Below are 17,035 nucleotides of genomic sequence, written 5' to 3'. Positions count from 1 at the left end.
ATCCACACCTCTGGATTTTTATTATTAAATCAGAAAATGCTGGAAATACCAAGGTCTGGCAGCATGTGCGGAGAAAAACAGTTACCTTTTCAGGTTGATAACCTTTTGTCCATACTGGAATTGAAATTACTCTGCAATACTGACCAAATAACATGACCAGTGTGCTACCATACCACTGACATGAGTACTGATGGGCGCAAGCTTGTCAGTGGCAATTGCTGAGAGTAGCTTGAGATGGTTGACAATAAATGTCTCAATATTAAAGGTTTAATTATAATAATTGTGCCATGTTTTGGTACCAGTTACTAAATTAATTGCAACAGTACATGAATCGGCTTCCTGTGTCCGATTGTAGAAAATAAGTAGAAAACCAGGTGTGTCATTTAATGTATATTATGGAGTGGGAGAGCAGATTTGTGTATCGTAATTGTACATATTACGCTTGTGCTTAATCATTTGACCAAATTAAGCAGATTAATTAAAAAGAACATTCATGTTGAGTCTTCTCTATCTTTAGGTACTTCATCTTCACTTCTTTTTGGGCTTACAAGATTTATTATGTATATGGCTTTATGATGCTTGTCCTGGTTATTCTCTGCATCGTGACAGTCTGTGTGACCATTGTCTGCACTTATTTTCTGCTCAATGCTGAAGATTACAGGTGGTAAGTTGAAGAGCTCTTATCCATCTGTTTAAATCTTGGTAAGTTTTTTTCTGCTCTGGCCTGAAACTTGCTCCAGTACAAAAATGAATCCTGCCATGAGAATAAAACCTGATTCTGCCTCATCTTCTGACAGATGGAATTTCGCAGATACAGGTGGTCTCCAATACTTTGTCCAGTTGGCCATTCTTCATGTGTAAACCTGAATAGTGCATTTCATCAGGCTTTCTAACCGTGAAGAGCTTCATAGTGAAGCTTTGCCCTGTGCTCACCTCACACGCAGCATCACGTGCTCATTAATACTGTGGAATGGGAGCCCTGGCCTTGTACATGAAATGCCCAGGTCCTGATAGTTATCTCAAATTGTAATAATATGGATTTAGTTTTACTTTTTTGTGTCAAGTGCCCCGCTCAAAGCGTAACCTTTAGATTTAGCAGATTGTTCTAATCTAACGACCAAAGGAGCTGCCATTGTATTAGTTTTGTCTAAAAGCTGACATTTTGTATGATAAACGTGTTGGGATTCTTTGACTTTCATTGCAACAGCATTGACCTTGAACCAGTCACCTCCTTCCCACAGCCTATTGCAATAAAGAGCCCCGTACAGAGTGGGGCCAGACCTTTGCCATGTGACTCTGCTTTTTGAATTAGATGCAGCTTTTCATTCAGAACAAAAAACCAGAGCACAAAGATCTGTTTCTAAGACAAAGACAGGCACAGCTAACAGAATTTGGGCTGCATTTTACATTGTAAAATAATGGCTGGTTTAATACAATTGTGGCACTGTTCTTTTCTCAAAATAAGCTCAAAGAATAGCGCATTTTCTATCTAAAACTTGTATTGTTCTTGAAATTTATCTCATTTATAGAACGTTTTCATTCTCAAAAGCATGTTAGCCATCATTCTTAATGAGTCATTTTTTAAAACAATGAATGTTTTGCTATTGCAGGCAATGGACAAGCTTCCTTTCTGCAGCATCCACTGCAGTCTACGTTTACATGTACTCCTTCTACTACTATTTCTTCAAAACAAAGTAAGCAATTATATTTCCTATTTCACATTTTAGCAGACATGCCAAAAAGGTTGTCCACATTCTCTTGTATCTTGGAGTATCTAATACAAAATTGGAGTAAATTGATTTAATAGGCATTTTACTAAATTAATCTAGATTCTGCTATTCACCCCAACCCCAAGCTCTCCCCCGATTTTCTAAGAGAGTGGCACTGTACAATGGAATAACAGCAACTTGCATTTATATAGAGGCTATAATGTTGCAGGAGCATTATAAAGGAAAATTTGACACTGAGTCACATAAGGAGATATTAGGTGACCGAATGAATGACTTAAAAGGGGAAAGAGAGGCTGAGAGGTTTGGGGGTGCAGTAACAGAGTTTAGGGCACAGGCAGATAAGGTCACCAGTGAAGGAGCGATTAAAAACTGGTATGCAAGAGACCAGAATTAGAGAAGCGCAGATTTCTGAAGATTGCGGGGTTGAAGGGTTATATGAATAAGGGAAAGGACATGAAGGAGTTTGAGAACAAGGATAAGAATTTTTAAATTCTGGTATCTAACCATTGTAGGTCAGTGAGAACAGGAATGATGGGTGAATGGGACTTGATGCAAGATAGGACAAAAGCAACAGAGTTCGGGATCACATCAGGTTTACAGAGGATACAACATGGGAGGCTAGCCAGAACTGCAGTGGAATAATCAGGTCTAAAGGTAACAAAGGTACGGATGAGTGTTTTAGTAGCAGGTGAGCTGAGGCAAAATGAAGTTGTCACAGGCCTTTGACTTGTGGAACCTGAGTTTAAATCCAGCCCAGACCAATACCTCTGTCTACTGGCTGTAAGGGTCCTATCTAAGATAAGTTTGGCCATTTTTTACTTCACTTTCCTTCTAAGAATTAATGGACAACATTGTTTCTAATTTGGTACTGAAATGTGAGTTTCCTTCAGTGCACAGGATGAATTGTGTGGGACTTGGTAAACTCATGCTACTGCAGAAATGAGTTTCCTCTGAGGTACAGTGGGGCAGTGAAGATTTACTCTGCAGTTAATGGTACAAACAGATTACTTGCTAGCACTGTGTGGCCCATTTAGAAAATATTCCTCCACTCCATTACGTCATTTATTCAAAAAATGACGGGCTTAGAATGTTGAATGTGTGTGACTTAACACCTTCTGCTTTCTTCCCACAACAGAATGTATGGATTGTTTCAAACAGCGTTCTACTTTGGATACATGGCAGTATTCAGCACTGCACTTGGGATCATGTGTGGTAAGTGAAATGGAAATACACAGACCGAGGCTACATCAAAGTGCCAGAGGGCAGGTGGACAATAAATACAGAGTTACTAGTTTAAAACCAATGCCAACCGGGCACTTGATTTCATTTACTGGCAAAAAGATGGGTTTTGGTTTAGAATTAAAATGTGAAGCTATCTAGAATTATCGTCAAAGGTTTGCTTTAGTGAATGTCCCAGATCTAGCAGTGAACATAACTTTGTATCCTTCCTATCACATAGAGCTTAATAAAACTTTTTCTAAATGTGAAGCTGTACTTTATTCACATTCCCATTTAGTTAGGAGCTGCAAGGTGGCGATACTTTTCCTTATTCGCCATAATTTGTTATTCATCTATCAGATCTCCTCAACCTATTGTATTTGTGCTGGAAAAATTGAAAACTAGCCCCACTCTGTCCCATACCTCCATTTATCTGCTGCAATTATTTATTACACATTTCCTTAGAAGCTGAAAAGGCCTCTGCCTCCTTTTTGGAATGAAAAGCATCCCAGTTTCTCTGATATCTCCTCATAGCTCGACCTCCTCATTGTAAGTGTCATTAGTTAAACTCCTCTGCACCCTCTCCCTTAGGATGGCTTTAACATCCTGCTTTGAAGTAAGGCATTTAACCAACAGTTGACATTGGAAAATGGGATATCGGTGAGAGCAGGGTGAGACTCCACACCAACGTTGACCTTAGTCAAGTAACCTGCTGACAGCAAATCCCTAGACTGATATACGAGAGTAAAGTGGGCCTGTCACCACCTAAGTAACATTAGCCTACAAAGAGCTAGCACCTTCAGCAGAGGAGGTGGGAATTGTGGGAACAAAATTGAAAGTTTGATGTTTTTGATAAGTCAGTTTTGGCTCAGTTGATAGCATTCTCCCCTCTGAATCAGAGGGTCATGAGTTTAAGTCTCTTTCTAGAGTCTTAAGTACTTAGCCAAGGTTAGCATTCCACTGCAGTAATGAGAGAGTGCTGCGTTGTTGGAGGTGCCATCTTTCAGGTGAGATGTTAAACCAGGTTTGAGGATCCCGTCTGTACTGTCAAGTGGATGCTAAAAGATTCTGTGGCACAATTTTGAAGAAGAGCAGAGGAGTTCTACCCAGTGACCTTTACATTTGCAAAGACATTGCAGGACTTGCACATCGATATCAATGTTGTGTCCATGTGCTCATTTGACATTGCTAGCCTATTCACTAAAACGTCACTTAAGGAAGCCATAGATATTTGTGCTGCAGCACTATATCATCGTGATCTAGACCTGCCACCATTGCATGAATCAATATTCATTGAACTTATGAACCCAGCAACTCGTGTTATTGAGTTCAGTTTTAATGACACCATGTATCCCCAGTTAGATAGTGTTGCCATGGAATCCCCCCTAGGCCCAGCTCTTGCAAACATCTTTGTTGGGTTCCATGAAAAACATACCTTTGATGGAATGACACCTAACTTTCTTACCCCTTTGCATATTTCCGATTTGTGGCTGATACGTTTGCTATATTTAAATCCACAGCTGCATGTAACAATTTCCTTACGTGTCTTAATGGGCTCCATCCTGCTCTCAAATGGAGCAGTCAAATGAACTCCCCTTCCTTGATGCACTAGTTGAGAAATCTGTCAGGGGATTCTCTACCACGGTCTACCGCAAACCTACCTTCAATGGTCAATATACACACTTGGATTCTAACAGTTCCACACACTTTGAGATTGGTCTTATTGGCAACCTTGCAAATGGCTCGGGCCCTATTTGCTCACCATGCAAGCTTGATGCTGAAATAGGACCCATCAAAAGCATTCTGCAGGACAGTGGCTAACCTGATCAGATCATTTCGCGCTGTATATTGCGCAAACTCATGAACGGGCCTAAGACCATCACTTTCGGCCTTGAAAAGCGCCCAGTCTACCTCAGATTACCCTGGAAGGGCAAGGTATTGCAAAAATTTGAGCAACCAGTGAAGCTATCAGGATGCTGCTGTCAAGCCAAAAAGACGTTCGGCCTATCGCACAAATGAGTAATGTGGTGTATAAATTTCAGTGCCAGTGTGATACTAGGTACGTAGGCCGTATTTCCCAAAGACTGGCAGATCGTATCAAGCAGCATGTCCCAGCTGCTATTCATAATGGGCAGTGTACAGATGGTACCCAACCAGCTTATACTCACAAAACACGAAACAGTATCCACCATTAGGTGTGATTCTGCGATTGCTGACAGCCAATTTAGGATAGTCAGTCCGGCTCACAATGTGGTGAATTTGTGTGTACTGGAAGCTACGTATATTAATACACAAGGCCCTGTTCTTTGTAAACAGAAAGAACATGTACATGCACTGCGTCTGTTTCAGCTAAACAAAATAAGTGACAGCCATTCGCTGACTCATTCCTCAGGGCAATGCCTTGACCAATCAGGGTCAAGCTGCCTGGTTTAAATTTCAAACAATGCTTGACAGTTAACTGTCAGTCACCATTAGTGGTGCATTCTCCATGGTAGCGTGACTTCCAGCTAAGTCACTCTCTTCATATATAGTATAAATTATTGTTTTCCCCCTTATATTGGTATTCTTGCTGATAAGTACAGACAAAGACGAAAAGCTTAGACATGACTCTTCTCAGCAATGCTCAAGTTCTGCACTACCAGACGACTATTTACTTACGAACGTACATAAGAGCATACATACAAGGAGCAGGAGCAGACCACCCAGCCCCTCGAGCCTGCTCCGCCATTTAATAAGATCGTGGCTGATCTGATAGTAACCTCAAATCTGCATCCCACCTACCCCCGATAACTTATCACCCTCTTGCTTACCAAGAATCTAACCATTCCTGCCTCAAAAATACTCAAAGAATCTGCTTCCGCTACCTTTTCAGGAAGAGAATTTCAAAGGCCGAGTGAACAAATTTCGCTTCATCTCTGTTTTAAATGGGCGACCCCTTATTTTTAAACAGTGACCCCCTAGTGCTAGATTCATCCCCAAGAGGATCATTCCCTCCACATTGACCCTGTCAAGACCCCCTCAGGATCCTACACGTTTCAATCAAGTCGTCTCTTACTCTTCTAAACTCCCCGGATACAAGCTTAGTCTATCCAACCTTACCTCATCATCTTTATTTATTAAACCCAAAAAACAGCTAGCTTTTATTATGACTTTATCCACCTGCGCTTCTAGGGAATTGTGTCTTTGAACCTCTAAGTCCCTCTGTTCATAGAAGTAGGAGCAGGAGTAGGTCATATGGCCATTCAAGCTTTCTCCACCATTCAATAAGAATTTGGCTGATCTTTGACCTCTACTCTCCTGCCCAATCCCTTGATTCCCTTAGAGTCCACAAATTTATCAATCTCAGCCTTGAATATACTTGATCTGAGGACACAGCCCTCTGGGATAGAGAATTCCAAAGTTTCGTAGCTATAAGTGAAGAAATTGCTCTTTTTAGCTGAATCTTAAATGGCTCAGCCCTTATCTCGGGACACTGCCTCTTGTTCTAGACTCCACCATGTTCACCATTCATGACTCAGATACCGAAGCAGTTTGTATCGATATGCAGCAAGAACTGCATAACACACAGGCTTGGGCTGATACGTGGTAAGCAACAGGCACCACACAATTACCAGGCAATGACCATCTCTAACCATCACCCCTTGACATTCAATGGCATTATGATCGTTGGACCCCCCACAATTAACACCCTGGAGATTACCATTGACCAGAAGCTGAACTGGACTAGCCATATAAATACTGTGGCTACAAGAGCAGGTCAGTGGCTAGGAATCCTGCAGCGAGTAACTCACCTCCTGACTCCCCAAAGCCTGCCCACCATCTACAAAGCTCAAGTCAGAATTGTGAGGGATACTCCCCACTTGCCTGGATGAGTGCAGCTCCAACAACATTCGAAGCTTGACACCATCCAGGACTAAGCAACCTGCTTGATTGGCACCCCATCCATAAACATTCACTCTTCCCACCACCAGCACACAGGGGCAGCAGTGTATACCATCTACAAGATGCACTGTAGGAATTCACCAAGGCTCCTTAGACAGGACCTTCCAAACCAAGATCACTACCATCTAAAAGGACATGGGCAGCAGATAATGGGAACACCACCAACTGGAAGTTCCCCTCCAAACCACCATCCTGACTGGGAAATATATCGCCATTCCCTCACTGTTACTGGGTTAAAATCCTGGCACTCCCTTCCTAATAGCATTATGGGTGTACACCGTATGGACTGTAGCGGCTCAAGGAGGCAGCTCAGTACCACTTTCTCAAAGGCAATTAAGGATGTGCAATAAATGCTGGTCTAGCCACATCCCATGAATGAATAAAAAAAATCTCATCCTGTGAACAAATATTAAAAAAAAATCCAACCAGAGGAAACATTCTGCCATGTCAAGCTCCCTCCGAATCTTGTTCCTTTTAATTAGATCACATCTCATTCTTCTGAACCCCTGAGTGTAGGCCCATTTACTCAACCTTGCCTCATCAAACAACCCTCTCATACCGGCAATGAACCTGATGAACCTCGGTTGTACCACCTTCCATTGTACGCTACTTTAAATGTGATCTCACCACAATTACAGCAAGACTTCCTTACTCTTGTACTCCAACCCTCTTTCAATGACGGCCAATATAAGATTTGCCTCCCTATTTGTTGTGCTTGCATGTTAACATTGTGTTTCATTTACAAGGACACCTAAATCTCTTTGAACACCAACATTTATTAGTTTCTCACCATTTTAAGAAATATCCGGCTTTCTGACCTTGCCAATGTAAATAAACCTCATCTCCATCAGCCACAACTTTAGTCAATCATTCAGCCTCCCTTTGCAGACATTTCTTTTGTTCACCCCATAGCTTTCTTTCCCACCTAGCTTGACAACATCAGCAAACTTAGATACATTTACTTAGTTCCTCCATCTACATCATTAATATAGGTTGTAAATGCCTGAGGCCTCAGCACTGACCCTTGTGGCACCCCACTAGTGATAACCTGCTGACCTGAAAATGACCCATTTATTCCTAAGCTGTTTCAGTCTTGCAGCCAATTCTCTCTCCATGCTCACACACCCCATGAGTCTGTGTCGTGCAACAACTTTTACTGTGGCACCTTTTAAAAATCCAAATATATTACATTCACTGGTTCCCTTTTATCTACCCTGCTGGTTATATCCTTAAAAAACTGACATTTGTCAAACTTGATTCTCCTTTCACATAATATATTTACTCTGCATCCAATTGCACTTTCTTAATTACGCTTAATCATTCCAACAACTGATACCAGATAACTGGTCCTGTATGTTCCTGTGTTCTCTCTCCCTCCTTTCTTGAATAGCAATGTTAGATTTGCTACTTTCCAATCCACTAGGACCATTCCAGAATCAACTAAATTTTGGAAGATCACAGCCGCTGCAGCCTCTATCTCTGCAGCCGGCTCTCATCAAACCCTGGGATGGAGGCCATCAGGCCATGGGGATTTTTAGTCCCATTAATCTTTCCAGTATTTATTTACTGATTTTAGTTGCTTTAAGTTCCTCACTTAAATTGGACCCTTGGATCTCCTTCATTTATTGTCAGTTGACACTCACCCTTTGTTGGTTTCCAAAGCTCTCCCACTCCTCAGGCTTCGCACTCTTAGCAACATCATAAGCCCCTCCCTTTAATCTAATATTCACTTTAACCTTTTTGGATTACTTTCCCCATGGAATTTTTAATTTCTCAATGTAATGTATATTGTTGAGATTTGATTGTTTTTAATGTTTGCCATTGCTTATCTATCATCATACCTATTCATCTAATTTTTCCCAATCTACCTACACTAACTGCCCTGCATACCGATGTACCAGATATTTGCCCAACCTGGTTGCATACTTTATCACTACATTACAAGAGCACTTCTTTTCAGCAAAATGAAGAATAGCTGGTGCTCCCTGGTGTCTTTGCCAATATTTATCCCTCAACCAACATCACCAAAATATGATGATGAGCTTATTGCTGCTTGTGGAATCTTGCTGTACATAAATTGGCTGGCATGCCTCTTACACTTGACAGTGAACTCATTTCGGAAGTATTTGATTGACAGTAAAGCACTTCACGTCCTGCGGTCTATAAATGCAAGTCAGCTTTCTAAGATGAACAGAAAGGTCCGTCTCTTTGTAGAAGTAGGTTATAAGCTGTTTGGCAGACCACGAACAATATTTACCATCTACCTCTTGCTGCTAAATTATGCCACATCAAATTTTAAGAGATTAGAAGTGAATTGAGCTTTCAAGCATCTTCATTCTATCAGTGTTTTATAGGATATTGTGTTGTGGTCTAACATGGCATAGGATAGTGGAAATCAATATTTTAAGTTCTATTCAAACCTACTAATTCCTGACCTCTCTTTGGTTAATCACGATCTTCTTTTCCTCGGTGACTCAAAGTCTTTATGCAACTTGTATTTTGTAGGCATAAGATTATTGTTGACACAGGTACAGGAATATGCCGAATTGAACTTACAGGATTGATTCCGTGATTGGACAACATTTGCTAAATAATTCTTAGGGTGCTAAAAATTATGCTGACAACCAATTTAAGGTTGTCAGTTGGGCTTGCAATGTGGCACATCTGCATGTACTGGAAGTTACAATATTAATACTCAGGGCCCTGTTCTTTGCAGACAGAAGGAACATGCACATTGTGCCTGTTTCCGCTAAACACAATAAGTGATAGCCATTCACTGGTTCATTCCTCAGGGCAATGCCTTGACCAATCAGAGTCCAGCTGCTTGGTTTAATTTTCAAACAATGCTTAACTCAGTCGCCATCAACTGGTGCATTCTTCATGGCAATGCTTCTACCAATCAGAGTCCACTTGCCAACCAGTCAGCACTCTCTTTTCATACAGTATAAAGTTGTTGCTTCCCCTGATATTGGTATTCTTGTGAATTGTCCTGATGGGTGTAAGATGAAAAGCTTCGACAAAATGGCTTTTTTCAGCAATGCTGTAGTCTTACGGGAGGAAAAAGGTTCAGGAGATTGGGTTAAAATTAATTTTTTCATGTCAACAGAATAGGCAAACGGGGGCAGCATTTTAAATGCACAATATTTTTCTCATCAGATCAGCTTATCCAAAAAATTTTGCATTGCAATATTCGTTTGGTTGAAATATCCTTTGTGCCTAGCATAAGATCCTGCCGAAGTAATATAAGTGTTTCAGGAATTCCAATTACACAGCAGGGGATTTTAACATAACCACTTACCTTCATTATGCAGCCTTTAATTTAGTATTTGAATAGAATGCATTGCAACTGGGAGGATTTACTGATAGCAGGGATTGAGGTTGCACACATTCTGTTCATGAACTACATAAGAAACTCAATAAATAGGAGCAGGAGTACGCCATTTGGTTCCATGATGGCTGACCTACCTCAGCAACACCTTCCTGCATAATTCCTTATTTTCTTAGTTTCCGAAAATCTCTCGATTTCTGACTTGAATATACTCAGTGACTGAGCACCACAGCTCTCTGGATTGGTGAATCCCAAAGTTTCACTGTTCTTTGAGTGAAGAAATTTCTCCTCGTCTCACTCCTAAATGAGCGACCCTGAGACTGAGATTCCTAATTGTAGAGTTTCCAGCCAGTGAAAACATCCTCCCAGCATTTACCCTGTTAAGACCCTTACAAATTTTATATTTTTCAGTGAGATCACAACAATCCCCTCATCCCAGGAATCCATGTAGTGGGCCCTAGTTGCACGCCCTGTAAGACAACAAGACTAGAATTATATACAGCATTTGGGTGCGGACTCACCAAGACCCTGTACAATTGCTGTAAGACTTTTTTTACTGTAGTACTCCAATCCCCTTGTAATAAAGGCTAATATACCATTGACTTCCTTGTCGTTTGCTGTACCTGTATGTTAACTTTTTGATTCCTGTACAAGGACACCTAGGGCTTACTGAATACCAACATTTCCCAGTCTCTCACAATTTAGAAAATATTCTGCTTTTCTGTTTATCTTCCTAAGTGGATAGCTTCTCATATTCCATGTTCTTGCCCAATCATTTAACCTGCTTAAATCTCTGTGCCCTCCTTGCCACCTACTTTCCCACTGAGCTTAGTTTCCACTGGCCTTGCCACAGTGTGCCCACCTATCTTCGCTGACACCCCATGTTTCATCTACAAACTTGGAAACGTTACACTTAATTTTCCTCATCCAAGAATTGATTTAGATTATAAATAGCTTGCACACAAGCACCGATTGTATTAGTTAAAGCCCACCAATATAACTGTTTTCTGTCTGTTAGCTAAGCTAATCCTGAATCCATGCTAAAGTATGAATTTCCAAAGAGATATTGATAGATTAATTAATTGGAAAAAAAACTGTTCAATGTATTTTAATGTAGGCAAATGTAAAGTCATCAACTTTGGATGCTGAAAAGAGGATAGGGTAGGATACTTGGTGAAAAGCTAGAAACAGTGGAGGACCAGAGAGACTTGTAATGGCACAGTAGATGGTAAATGCTGAGCTACTCGAATCCCAGAGGGAAATTTGAAACAGCTGCCACAACTGTTTTGCAATTTGTATTTTTACTTTGAGATGCACGCCTCGAATTCAGTAGTAATGGGTCCACCGAGTCTGAGGTTTTTTACAAGACTAAATTAAACATTTATTAATAGAAGAAAAGATTTTAAGCACATACATAGGTCTATAATAACTATAACACTATAATAACTCCCCTAATTTGATTCCCAGTTACACCTCTGTTAAGGCAACAGTAAAACAACATAGATTTCAACAGACCCAGGCAAAGTGCACAATACCCTGGGCAGGGATATTCACAATGTGTTTTCTTGGCTTCGGTTCCTGTAGACAGCAGTTTGATGTATACAAGCTATAGGGTTTTCACACTTGTTAGACTTTAGAATTCCTTCTCCTTGCATATAACCTCATCATCTTTAAACAGGTTTCTCTCTTAATGTAGTTCCATTGTCCAAATATATCTTTGCAACTTTACTTTTTCCATAAAATAAATCTTTCATAGTATTCATATTATCAGTAATCTTTGGGAAAAATTAACACACTATTTGGTTTAACTTCTTATGGCTAGGTGTAACATCACGTCATCTCTTTGAAACTCAAACTATTCTTTATCTAAAAATGCAGATGTTCCTCACACCTCATCCTAAAACTTCAGCCATGTTTATGTAGTTAGCATTTCAAACCTAGCTTCCCTTTTGATCCCTCAAAAGCTCCAGACCAGCTGTTTGCAATTTAATTAAAACCCCCACACACACATCCACACAGAGAAACTAATCCAAACTCCACTACTAACCTACTTTTACAATAAATCACAATATTATGAAAATTATAATATTTTCATGACAGACTTGGGAATCCAACTACATAGATCATTGAAATGTCACAAACAGGTAGAGAAAATAATTGAAAGATAATGGAATGCTGGCCTTAGATCTAGATGAACGGAGCAAGAGAGCGGAAGTCAGGATTCAACATGTCAACTAAGTCACGATTGCTTAGACAACATCTGGAGTACTGTGAACAGTTTTGGGCACCTCACCTTACAAGCGATATATTGGCCTTGCAGTACAGCATAGGTTTACCAGAATGGCACCTGGACTTCAAGGGTTAAATTGTAAGGAGAGAATACAGAAAAAAGGTGATAGCCCCTGGGGTTTGAAAGATTAAGGGGTGATTTGATTGAAATTTTCAAGATATTAAGGGGAACATATAGGGTCAATACAAACTATCCTTGCTGGTTGGGGAGTCTAGGACCAGGGGTCATTGTCTAAAAATTAGAGCCAGACCTTTAGAGAGTGAAATTTGGAAACATTTCTATGCACAAAGGGGTATTAGAATTTTAGAACCTTCTTCTGCAAGCAGCAGTTGATCCTGGATCACCGAGATTGATAGAATTTTGTTAACCAGAGTTAGTATAATATGGGAATAGTAGAGCTGACTTATGGGACAAAATGGCCTATTCCCATTTCTAATATATTACCTCCAATCTCATGAGCCCCAATCTTGTATAATAACCACTTGTGTGGCACCTTACTTTGTCAGAGATGCAAAATAATTTTACGTTGTTGGTATTTGAGCAGCACTGTGCAAACCAAAATAACTCAATGTACTGACTGACCCCCCAAATGAAGAAAATAACTCAATGTACTGACTGACCCCCCAAATGAAGAAAATAACTCAATGTACTGACTGACCCCCCAAATGAAGAAAATAACTCAATGTGCTGACTGACCCCCCAAATGAAGAAAATAACTCAATGTACTGACTGACCCCCCAAATGAAGAAAATAACTCAATGTACTGACTGACCCCCCAAATGAAGAAATTACCAACAAGATTCCACTTTTTGCAGCTTTTACTTTAAAACGAATCAGAACTACGCAAATTAAATATGAATTAATAGATAGATGACAAAAAGGTAAATTTCACTTTAAATAGACGATGCAGTAAAGATGCATCTTACACAACCAGAAGTATCCACATCAGTCTCTGCAGACATGTGGAACTACAGAGTTCCACAATTTGCATTTCTTCATTCACACAGGTAGGCCAGGAGTCTTAGCCGACAATTTCACCTTCAGGTTTCACAGGTGTGATTATCATCAGCAAGGCACACTTTTTTGGACCCTCAGTCCAGATGGTATAACTTTCCAGAGTTCCTTTTCAACCGAACAACCAATCTCACAGTTTTCCAGGTTTTAAACCTTTTTAGCCAGCTCGCACGGTACCTCCAATAGCTTCTGTCTCCTTTACTGCCAAACAGAAAAACTAGCCCCTTCCTGGGAATGATTTGCTGCTTCTCCCCACAAAAATTCTGTGTTCCTCTTTCTGTGTGTCTGCTTTCTCTTTGTGTCCACACCTGCGCACTGATCACCTTCACCCTGCTTGTAGTCCTCTTTTGTGCCTGCCAGCCACACAGCTTCTTTCTTAACTTTCTTCCTGTTGGTACTGCTTTCAGATCCAGGGTGGCCAGATCACATGGACCAATATTTCTTATTGTCCAAGACAGTTATAATTGACCACTTAACAATTGATGCAAGCTCTGAAGTCCTTTCAAACATTTTAAAAATAATTACAGATTCCACAGACATTTTAAAAGAAATTACAATTTTATTTTACTATACTGCTTCTGGATCAAAGGTAGTCACATTTCAGGTTATTTAGTTACAACAAAGGTGAGCTGGCATTAACTCTACAAGAAGCGATGAACTATCAGTCAGTTTAGGATTCTTGTACTTGGCACATTGTCAGAACGACTTGTGAATTTGGTGATGTGTCAGTCTTTTATCTTTTTAATAAGTTTGAATGTTCAACTCCTTCTTTGTTCTTTTGACTATTAATGATTTAAATGCCTAAATGGAAACTGCAAATTACAATTGCAATGTCGGTATGAAACAAAATGGTTTGTTCCAGCCTCAGCTGAAAATAATGCATGGGTTTGATCAGCCTATTGGAATAGGCTACTGGGATAGGTAGGCATGTAGCAAAGTGATATAGTACCCATGCTGCGGCCTCTCTTTTGTCCTGTTCACCTTCTAAAGATTGACTTGCTGGTGTAGTTCCACAAACACTTTCTGTGCAAGTGAGTGTCCTTCAATGTACAGTATGTACTGGGACAGGGAGTGCTAACTATATTTGACCTTGGGTTCATAACGCCCAAGTATATGCCCACTGTGCGGTAGTATCCCATTCTGGTGTGGAGTCACTGGATATCAATCAGAAGTGAGCAACACTGGCTGTTCTGTCCCCCCCTCCTCCTCCTCCAGTCCATCAAGATCAGGAACTTGACACTGATTTTTAGCTTGCCTGTGTGTAGCAGTGTGCAGCCTCTATACAAGGCATGCGAAGGTTAATTTTTCACTATTATACCAATGTTACAGATAAGTACTAATTATATTCACCCTGCAACAAAATGTTCTTTATTTCCAGGTGCTGTTGGTTATATGGGAACAAGTGCCTTTGTCCGAAAGATCTACACCAATGTGAAAATTGACTAACGAAGGCCAGAGACCCAGAGAGCTGAGGATCACTTACTGCTTTTTGTTCATTAGGCTGGAACTTGCACAGTTTAAACTGCAAGGAGACATTGGGTTAACACTGGGTAAAGTGTGGGTTCCATTCATGGAAGCTTAAAGCGACATCTGTTCCCCTTGATCCTGAGCTTGTATTGACTGCTTTAACCAACTGTTCAGCAAAAGCTTGGATTATATGCAGTAAGCATTACTACAATACAGTGCTAATCTTCCCACATAAAACATAGCTTATTAATGAAGAATAGACTAGCTCTCTTCAATGAAGAGGACAAACAGTTTATTTAAAATCATTTGTTCCATTGAGGAGGGAAAAATCTGACTAGTTAAAAGTTATTTGAGCCTCCATTCTGAGATGGTTACCTTTCCAAACAGATCAGAAAGGTAGCTATAGAAAAGCTGAGCATTCTAGTTTTGTGACGGTTGCTCAGAAACCTGCTATGTTTTTGTACTTTATCAATGGGAGCTTATTGCATTTATTTTAATTTGTAAATCTGACACAGTTTATATACTATCTTCAGTAATGGGATGCACATCAGCCATGATTATAATTGGACCAACTCAATTTCTGTATCTTATATATCAAGTCTGAGATATAAGTTATAAATTAGTTCTCAGCTTCAGTCCATCCAAAGAGTGAAGACTAAGGACAGAGATGATTATCTGCACTGAACTTCACAGTAGCTAGAATACAAAACAAACAGAGTATACTGTTTGAAAGGCTGGTGATCTGTTGATGGTTTTTATTAGAAAGCTCTAAGTGAAATATTTTAATTGGGCGTATAAACTGATTTTCTTTTTTTTCTCCTTCTCTCCAAGAGTTAGTCTTGCAGCTTAGTCTTGTTTTATGTTGTGGTGGGAATGAAGGCTTTACTTAAGATAATATGAAAGGGGGTAATAAATGTATATAACCTTATAATGTAACTTTAGGCGTAGAACCCAAATTTATTTGGATGTACAGATTTATTACATAGTACTTTTTCTGATAACAAATTAATTTGGTGTATAAATGTGTGACAATTTTTTGGGTGGCTTTTTACATCTTGCCTGCCATTGCATGAAAATGGTATCTCCATTATATGTGTGGATGTTACTCTGACTTCTTTAGTATTTTTCCAATTCTGTCTCTGAAGGCTCAACAAAATTGTAATTTAGAACCTAAAATTTTGTTAATCCTACCTGAGCACTCGACACGTGCATCATCTGGAGCGTTACTGCTTGAAGGAATGTTCAGGAATAATGAAAACAAAATAAAAACTTTTCAGACATAAGATTTGCTGTCCTTTTTAAAATGAAACAGTTATGTGCACAATACAAAATTGCATCATTGAAAATGAAATTGTGTGTGTTGTAAATCTGAGCCATAACAAAACTGCTGGAAAGCATATTGGTGTCTGCAGAGGGTTGAGATGTTCCTGACAAAATGAAAAAAGAGAGGGTAGAGATAAAGAGTACAGATATGCTAACTATATATACACCTATATCCAATAAAATCTCCCAATATGGGATTAGTCGATATAAAAAAATATTACTTTGAGTGATTTTCGATTTTCTTGATTTAAAACGTGCGTATTTATATTCTGGGAGTTTCCCTTCAGGAATGTTCTCTTTTCCTCTTCAGAGCAGAAATGGGTAAGGAGATTTAATAGAGATCCTCAAAGTTGTATGTATTTTGATGGAGTAAATGGGGAGAAACTGTTTACACTAGCAAGAGTGTCAGTAAACAAAGGGCACGGATTTCAGATAATGAGAATTATTATGCAGCAAGTTATCTGGTGTGTGCTGCCTGAAATCAGGTTCAGTCGTAACTTTCAAAGGAGAATTAGTTAAAACTTGAAGAGGAAAGAAGGGCTATGGGGAAAGTGGTGAGGCGTGAGACTAGTTGGATAGTTCTTTCAAATAGCTAACCCTTAGTGACCTCTTTCTATGCTATATGATTTTTATGATCGGAGTTGGGGATAAAGGTCAGTGAGCTCCGAGAAATGTTAATGGAGACATGGACACTTTTGGAAAATATTGACCTGGATTTGGTTG

The 17,035-nt window shown here is 39.8% G+C and overlaps 1 protein-coding gene across 1 annotated transcript in view; it reads left to right on the top strand.

The window, feature by feature from the left end:
- The window catches only part of tm9sf3 (transmembrane 9 superfamily member 3), a 130,580-nt gene extending 114,308 nt beyond the window's left edge, over positions 1-16,272 (top strand). Inside the window, exons 12-15 of the mRNA XM_041176409.1 lie at positions 518-664; positions 1,611-1,694; positions 2,866-2,942; positions 14,901-16,272. Of these exons, the coding sequence (XP_041032343.1) occupies positions 518-664; positions 1,611-1,694; positions 2,866-2,942; positions 14,901-14,968 (376 nt within the window). The 3' untranslated portion in view covers positions 14,969-16,272. The remainder of the gene's footprint in view (positions 1-517; positions 665-1,610; positions 1,695-2,865; positions 2,943-14,900) is intronic.
- Positions 16,273-17,035: the final 763 nt, after the last annotated feature.

This window comes from Carcharodon carcharias, chromosome 28 (assembly GCF_017639515.1).
Source record: "Carcharodon carcharias isolate sCarCar2 chromosome 28, sCarCar2.pri, whole genome shotgun sequence".
NCBI lineage: Eukaryota > Metazoa > Chordata > Chondrichthyes > Lamniformes > Lamnidae > Carcharodon > Carcharodon carcharias.
Note: the sequence above shows the minus strand (reverse complement) of the source record. Positions and strands in the feature narration are given on the sequence as shown.